At 37.6% G+C, this 9,138-nt stretch overlaps 1 protein-coding gene across 1 annotated transcript; it reads right to left on the bottom strand.

The window, feature by feature from the left end:
* Nucleotides 1-2,111: 2,111 nt before the first annotated feature.
* Nucleotides 2,112-3,062, bottom strand: LOC101999493 (olfactory receptor 5AN1-like). The gene has a single exon (XM_005369703.2). It carries the CDS (start codon nucleotides 3,060-3,062, stop codon nucleotides 2,112-2,114), a length of 951 nt encoding a protein of 316 aa, XP_005369760.1.
* Between the last annotated feature and the right edge of the window lie 6,076 nt (nucleotides 3,063-9,138).

The raw sequence follows: 9,138 nt of genomic DNA, 5'->3' as shown, positions 1-9,138 counted from the left end.
AGCAAACTAAAGAAAAAGCTTTCCGAACCAATAACTTTATTACAAAATGGCATAATTTTCCATAAAAAAATTCATACCAAAGAATGATGAATTCTTGAACAGTGTCAACAATGCTTCCACTTCTCCAGCATATTTGACTAACAAGCAACTGCCTTCCTGGGGAGTTCCAGTCGCTAGTCAGCCATACATATCCTATATACGCGAGAAAATAAACCAATCACATGTAGTGTTATATGAAACTGAGGGAAAACCGACGGGTGACTATAATCCAAGATATGGGTCTTGTGAAGCCCTGTCTTAAGACAGAAGTTTAGTTACATTTTTGATTGTTTGTTTATGTGTTCACTTGATTGTGGCATAGTCTATTACTGTAGTCCAGGCTGGAATGAAACTATGTGGCCCTGGTTGGCCTAAAGCCTATGGAAATCTTCTTGCCATCTTTTTCTATTTGTTCTTCTCTCATATATTACATCTTTACAGCAGTTTTTCCCTCCCTCCAGTCATCCCAATCACCCCCACAAACTCCCTTCTCCACCACATCCATTCTCTGTTTCTCTTCAGAAAAGACCAGGTCTTCCAGGATTATCAACCATACATGGCATAACAAGTTATTATTATAAGATGAGCACATACCCTGTCGTCCAGGCTGGGCAAGGCAATTCATAGGAGGAAAGGGCCCCAAAATCAAGTAAAAGAGTCAGAGACAGGCCCTACTCCTACTGTTAGGAGTTCCCCAAGAACGCCAACCTATACAGCCATAACATATATGCAGAGGACCTAGCTCAGCCCCATAATGGTTCTCTGACTGTCACTTGAGTCTCTGTGAGCTCCTATGGGCCCACCTAGTTAATTTTGTGGGCAGTGTTCTTGTTACCCCTGACTTACTAATGTTGGGAACATACATGTAAACCACTCCTCTAGGCTCTGGAAGAATATTAACATTCTATCATTTTCACCATGGACATGTTTATCACCACACTATTGCAAATATTTAATTCCCAGGACTGTGAACCAAGGTATTGTATAAGGCATTTCTGCTTCATGATGGTGAAGGTCACCTGAAGAAAACAGGTAATATCCCAGGTAATATCAGCCTAAAATGTTAGTTATTATACTAAAACCTTTATATCACTCTCTTAAAAACATACAGTGATAGGACACAAAGTGTTGAACATACATAGACAATTAGAAAGAATGTTCCAGTGTGTCATGTGCTGTTAATGTCAGCAATGTTGAAATGTCTAATGACTATAGGACAATGAATTCACACAAGTGTTTGAAGACCAAATTTGAGTAGTTGCCTGAAATACCAGTATATATTTTACACAGTGATACGATTGGCTATATTGATCAGGACAAATTTCCTGGTGTAATACAGGAGAGTAAGAGAGTTTGGGGTTCCTTCATCTCATATCTTGCTATTAGTCCTTAGAATAGTGCTATAGATCATATATTTTCAAGATTCCATAAATCGAACCATCAGAATACTGAAAAATTGATACTGAAGAAAGCCTGTCTTTTTCACCATTTTTTTTCATGATTCAAAGTCCCACTATTGTGTTTGACATAAAGTTTATTAAGTGGCTACTAGTGATCAAAATCAAGCTGTTTCTGATTAGTCCACCTAAAAGGCACAATAAAGCCAATGTGTAGCTTTATTTCTTTCAAATGGGAAGTTTTGCTATGACCACTCTCATCTGATCAGTATTACAGAAAAATCAATGGTCATGAACTGGTCCTAATTATCAAGATAGTCATGAGACAAGGTTGGTGGACTCTGGGGTCAACAACATTAGAAATCTTCCCTTGAGGGATAGCCTTGTAATTTAACAGTTTCATCCTTGCACAAGTTTCTCAACTTGATATGTCTCAAGCACATATAGATAGAATAACTAATGATGAGACAGCGATTTTGTAACAAGGAAATTATGACCATACTGGTCCTAAAAAATGTTGCATTTCCATGACATCAAATCAATTGTTGGTTTTTATTGGCATGTTGTCTGCTTCAAAGACATATTTATCCAAAGTGCCATGGACTTTGTAGTGTTCCAGTAATGTGCACAAAATTGCAAATAACAGAAACTTTGACATGGCATTGTGTTGAAATCTTATCTGTGACCTTGGCTAAAGGTTGTCTTTTTCTGCAGCCTCTTCATAGCATCTTTGATTTCTTTGTTCCTCAGACTATATATCAAAGGATTCAGCATTGGAATCACCACAGTGTAGAAGACAGATGTAAATCTGTCAAAACTGGAGGAGCCACCAGAGCTGGAACGCAAATAGACAACGATTCCAGAACTATAGAATAAGGAAACAGCTGCCAGGTGAGAAGCACAGGTATTGAATGCCTTAGACCTGCCCTTAGCTGAAGTGATTTTCATGATGGACAAGACAATGAAGCCATAGGATAGCATAATAACTAAGGCATTTGCAAGTCCAAACAACAGTGTTAATAAAGCAAGCAGGACCTGTGCAAAGTAAGTGTCTGTGCAAGAAAGATTTAACAACTGTGATATGTCACAGAAGAAATGTCTGATCACATTAGGTCCACAGAAGTGGAGCTGCAGCAAGACACATACCTGAGTTAAGGAACCTATGAGCCCCGCTGTGTAGCTTCCCATCACCATGCGAGAACAGAGGGCAGGTGACATGATTGATGAATAGAGCAGTGGGTTACAAATGGCAGCATACCTGTCATAGGCCATGGCTGTCATGAGGCAACATTCACACAGTGCCATAGTGGAGAAGATGAAGTACTGAACTATGCAGTCCACAAAACTGATTGTTTGGTTTTTCTGGAAGAAGTTGGAAAGCATCTTGGGGACTGTAGAGGTGATGTAGCAGAGGTCTATAAAGGACAGATTACTGAGGAAGAAATACATGGGTGTGTGAAGGTGGGCATCCATCCTTATTAAAACAACAAGGGACAGGTTCCAGGTGAGCGCTGTAATGTAAAATGTGAGGAATATAACAAAGAGCAGTGTTGTGATTCGGGGGAAATCTGAGAATCCCAGGAGGATGAACTGAGTGATCTTGGTAATATTTTCTCCCCCAATCATTACCTCTGTGCTCCTGTTCCTAAAATAAGAAAAGAAATAGGACAATGCATTGCAGATTCAAGTGACATTACAGTATTATCTTAATAAGAGACATTTTTAAACTTGAATAATGTCTTAAAACAAGGCCTAAGGAATTGTGTGATCTCACACACACATGAACATGATGTACACATATACACAAATAAGTATACACAAAAACCCGTGTATATACACACGTGCAAGTACTCACACACACAAACACACAGATTTGGATCATATTGTCCTGATTTCTAATTCTGACACATTTTTGTAACACAATAACTATGTTCCTAGTGAAGTTATGAAATCATCCTTCCTACTAAAGTGTCATGTGAAGAAATCCAAAATAAATGTTAAGATATCATTTCCTGACATTTTTTTAAAGTTCTAGCAGAACTTTAAGAATTATTTGCCTTATTTATAATAATTTCAAAAAATAAGTTTAATATAACATTTCCAAAGTGATCTGTATCACACTGTCATGATTTGTAATTCTGACAGATTTGTTGGCACAAAAACTTATGTTCCCAGTAAGTTTAAAAATTGGTCTTCTTATGGAAGTGTCATATGTGGGACTTCATAAGGAGGTGGGAAGTGCCCACTCTTGATCCCAAAGAAAGTCTCATTCATATGTTCCTCTAGAATACACGACAGTTGGGAGAATCTTATTGCTTTTGCAATTCAGTTCTATTTCCCTTACTCCGTATTAAACTATCCCAATAGCTTGAACACAATGACCTTGAACACTTACTGTAAAGAGAGGACAGAAGTCCTTAGCTAGAAGGTAGCTTCAAAACAAAGTATAAAGTAAAAACATGACAAGTGGAAACCCTGATTAAAAGAAAAAAGAATAAAAACTCAATTTCAATATATGTTAATACTCACCAAATATACATGGGCGGTGCACAACACCTTTTTTGTGAAAGATAACTTCTAAACTGACAAGGAATGAACACCACTGATGGGTGCGGGGAATGTGCTCCTTACTTTGTATACATTTGCCTTGTATAGTTACTCTCATGGATGAGTCTATGTCTCTCTGTCTTTGTGTGTCTCTCGCTTTTTCTATTTCACACTCTCATTCATAGATAAACACACAGGCACACTTACGCACACACACACACATGTACACATACAAACATAATACAGTGTGAATCAGGTCCAAAGAAACATATTTAAAACCAATTAAAAGTCAAACAAAAAAGTAAGGGTGCTGTGATTTTTATTTTCTTACTTATCTGTATTTTCCCAATTTTGTATATCTGCTATATTTTTATAACAATTTAAGATTTATAAAAAACCAATTTAAGATTTATATTTTAATAACAGAGGGAAAAGGAGAGAGAGATAGAGGTCATGCTATTCACTTCCTGGCGGCATAACCCTTCATCATACTAACACTGTGCTGCCTCAGTAGTCTCATATATAAATGGAGATGATGAAACTGACCATCCTGTAGCACTGCTCAAGAGACTCAATGACATAAGGGGCTTACATGCAGAGCTCCGTTAATGTTAGCAATTATTCTTCCTGCCATCACCTCCCTCTAAAATGCAGGCAATGGTAGAACAAAGATGATATATAAAGGACCTTTTGACAAAGTTAGTCCCTACAAAACTTTTCTGATCCAGGTTTCAATAACAATGTTGAGAAACAGTTATTAGAGTATCTACTTCTGCCTAATATTTTCAAATGCTCACTCAGTCATTGCAGATTCTCATTGCTGCGTTTGTCTTCCTCCCCCACGAGCTATGTAGATGACAGCGCTGTTGATGAAGGACTGGAGGAGACTTCCTCCTTACTGTTAAGTGTTGCATTCACTCACATTTGCATCCACCCATAAGTACAGGTGAATGTATTATCATCTGGTCCTACTCGACTTGGTATTTAAAACTCAAAATTTTACTTTTTCTTAATTTACGTTGTAGTTTTATGAGCTTGGTCATCTTTCTGTTTATTCTTAGAATAAACAATGTTTCTCTGTTCATCTAAGGTGAGTTAAGTTTAATAAAAAAAAATTTGAAATTATAAATCCTCATGGGTAACATTGGTAAACATCAATTTAATTGGCCAATTCTATAAAATGATTGAAATGTTGTCACTCTGTCATTGCATTCTGGTGCTATAGGCAGGCACACTTAGGTATGTTTTATGTAAGCCACTATTCCCAGTAAAGACTGAAAAATTACGGGCCATTATTTTTTCTCTTAATATTTTTTCTAGACTAACTTATTTAAATGTTGTAACAGAGGAAAAACAAACATACTCAATCTTTTTTATTAGTGTTCTATATGTGCTCTGCTTCTCCCAAGACATTTTAAAGTAAAAAAGTTATTAAAGATTCAACTGGATAAGTACAGCTTATCACTTCTGATCTAATAAGAACACGGCCAGTATAATGAAATGTCCTGGGAATAACAAATTAAGTACATGTTGGTGAGTGAGAAAAATGTGAGTAAAAGCAACTTAAGTGGACAGTTAGATCAACATTACCTGTTTCTGGAATAGATGTGTCTGATAACTGCTCTGCTAAAACTAGTGTCTCTAGGACCACCAAAGGTGACCCTGAGAACTATCTGAAGATGGTGAAATTTCTTGTGGAATCGTGCATGAGTATTCTGCCATATCATAAGATTTGGTTTGTCTCTTACAACTAGAAATAATGAGCCAAAGCTGTGCATCTGTATAGAATATAATTCTAATCATATAACCCTGGTAAACAAAAATGCAGCAAAAAGAGTTCCAGGGAAGGCAGAAAGTTGAGATATGTGGGCAAGCATGCTTTGCCCTTAGGAAATCTGAAACTCAGTCAATTGTTATGTTTTTGTCCAAATCTCAATTTGTGACTTTTAAAATCAGTTAGACCTTATAGATAATCTCATTTAGCCCTGACTGCCCTCATTATCTCCACTGTTCTAAGTAGAAAATGGAAAGGAGTAGAATTGAAGGTGCCTACTCAAGCGTTCAACAACCACCTCTCCACCCCAGATACATGTCTGATATTTTCAACAGAGGATATATTCTTTTCTCAGATCAGCATATAATTTGGGTAAAAAGAAACTGAGGGAAAATATGCAGGATGTAGAAGTTAGGAGAATGATTAGGAAGAGAATGGGAAAGTCTAATCCCCATAAATATTATTAGCAGTGAATCCTCTTGCAAAAATGACAGACATTAAAATAGCTAATTCCACCTGCAATTCCTACCTTCTGCCCTTCACCCAGACTAGAGGAAGACAGAATCCTTGCCAAATGTTGATACTGTGAATATTTCAAATAATTTTCCAGGAGAGGTGCTAGTATATTCTTAGCAAATGTTTTTGGCCATTGACCTGGCTGTCTAGTGGTGAGATAGTGAGAGAGCAGCACTGGGGAATCCTCTTAAATGTGCTGTTGAGAGCCAAAGTGGAAGGGAAAAGCCAATTATAGAACATACTACAGACTCTTGCTCTCTGGCATCACGGTTGTCATGGATATTTTTCTAATAATTACAAGTCCAATTTACCATTGCATCAATTCTTAACTTCCCCTGTGATCTATTATGACACCAATTTGTAACTTTACTGACCTTGGAGGCATTTGGTCTCCAAAGGACACAGGGATCTTCCAGTCCCAACATCTTAATTTCTAGAAGACAGTCTTGAGTTCGGAGATGTTAAGGGTGTCTCCCAAGATAGCACAGCTAAATGATAACATAACTTGATATTGATAAATATATATGCATACAATATAGAAAGCACTTTATTTTGTACAGGTATGCACACATGGTTTTTCTCAAATATCTGCTGTGAATCAATACAGCAGCTCTAACAAACATGCAGCTAAAACATATTGAAGAAGTCAAGGCATAAGTTATCTTCCAGCTCATGACAAGAAACTGAAATTCGGGACAGAGAATGTCCTATCCAAATCACAACCTTGGGTGTTAATATCATAAAGTGAAAATTCCCCATTGAGGACTGGCAAGATGCATATTCACTGAGGGTGCTTGTATCAAGCTTATGACCTGAGTTTTTAAGCACATATTATGGGAAGAGATAACTGACTCCAAAAGTTAGCCCTCTGTCCTACACACATACACGGGGAGGGGGGGAGGGAGAGGGAGAGAAATACAAATTTAAAAATTTTGGCCATTGAATTCCGGCTTTGTCTCTAACTGGTTTGTGTTCTTGTATACATTTCTCCAAACCATAGTATTTCCATACATTAATTGGCAATAATGATAATATCTAGGCCATAAAGAAGCTCTAAAGAGAATTAAGTTAGATAAAGATTATAAACTCTTTAAATTTCATAGTACACATCAGCCCTTCTATTTATTAATATATTTAGAAATGTGATTTGGAAATCTAACATTTGCCATAAGTCCAGTCTTCAAAAAGAAACTCTTCAAGAAAACCCTTTCATTAAGTAAGATGTAAGGGCCAGAGGCAATGAATGATTACAGAAAATAGTGTCTTCAGCAATTACACACAGGAACTCATGGGAGCTGTGACCCTATGCACAAAACCTCTACCAGATCAAGCCAGACCAAATCCCATCATGCACAGGGAGGTAGTAATGAGGAGCTATTGACAGCTGATTCTCCCTAGAAAGGGATGGTTATTTGATTCTCAAGGATGTGGCCCCTGAGGGGCTACCATGATTCAATGGGTGGCTCTATATTCATGCAATGGCAACACAAAGTGGACTCAGTGGATTTCAAAAGGAATAAATAAAATGTGGCAGGAATTGTGGTGGAAGGGATAAGGGGAAAAATAGAGGGGAAGGAAAGAAGAGTGAACCTGATAAAAATGCTTTATATAACTTATGAAATTCTCAAACAATAATAAAATAAAGCATAGACTTAAGCTTCAGAAGACCATAGAGAGTCATGCACCTCCCCTAGGTCCCACACACATGAGAACCTGATGCATCTGTGCATCTTCCACAGATTTCTGAGGATTTGTACCAATAACCTGCCAAATCTCATATGCCTTGTTACTGTGTTCAGAAGTTGTGCCTAGCCTTAGTTGAGCTAGAACCACTGTTGATATCCCAATCACACAGCAGCACTGTTGGTTGTTTTGTGTATTTTAACAAAATAAAATACAATAATATAAAATAAAGACCATCACATAAGAGTTGGACAAGGCAAAACCAACAGAAGGTAAGAAGCCCAATATAAGGCAGAATCGGAGGCACACTCATTCCCAGACTAGGAAGTCTCATAAAACACTAAACCAGAAGCCATAATACATACACAAAGAACCATGTATGCCCTGTCCTTGCTGCTTCAGTTTCTGTGGTTCATATGAGCTTTTCTCAGTTGATTTGCAAGCATTTTGTTCTCCTGGTGTCCTCCATCCCCTGTGGCTCTTACACTCTTTCCACCTCCACTTTCCTCGGGTTCTCTGGGCTCTGAGGGGAGGGATTTGAAGGAGATATTCCATTTGGTGCTGAGTGTTTTAAGTTCTCTCCCTCTCTCTGAGTAAGGTCCGGCTGTGGGTCTCTGTATTTTCCTCCCATCTATTGTGGAAGGAAACATGTCTGATAATGGCTGAATACGACACTGATCTGTAAGTATCGCAGAATACTAGGAGTCATTTTATCACTAATTTTTTTAAGACCAGCAGTAACTGGTTTTACCCTAGATCTCTGAGCTATCTATTCTTTGGTTCCTAGTGACCCAAGCAGTATTAGGTATCTGTGCCATCTTGTAGAGTGGGCCTTAAGTCAAATCAGATGTTTTTGGTTACTCACAGAATTGCCCTGGCATATTTTGCAAGTAGGACAGTCTTGTAGATCAAAGGGTTTTGTGTTTTTTTTTTTGCTGAATTGATGTTTATGTTTCTCTATTGGTAGCCTGAAGAGTACCTTCCCATACCAAAGACACTAGAATATAGGGATGAAGGTTCTATGTAGGCACCAGCTTGATATCCTCATGTTCAAAAAGTTGTGTGGAAATTGTCTTCATCAATAGGGTTGATATAGATATGAATAATTTGTATTAGTATAGATTTTGCTTTATTGATAGAGATTTAAGGTCAATTTTGTTATATGTATATGCATATTTCTGC

Source organism: Microtus ochrogaster, unplaced genomic scaffold (assembly GCF_000317375.1).
Source record: "Microtus ochrogaster isolate Prairie Vole_2 unplaced genomic scaffold, MicOch1.0 UNK56, whole genome shotgun sequence".
Lineage (NCBI taxonomy): Eukaryota > Metazoa > Chordata > Mammalia > Rodentia > Cricetidae > Microtus > Microtus ochrogaster.
Note: the sequence above shows the minus strand (reverse complement) of the source record. Positions and strands in the feature narration are given on the sequence as shown.

Coding starts and splice junctions, on each gene's coding strand:
- LOC101999493 (XM_005369703.2), bottom strand. CDS start 3,062: ATGATTGGGGGAGAAAATATTACCAAGATCACTCAGTTCATCCTCCTG.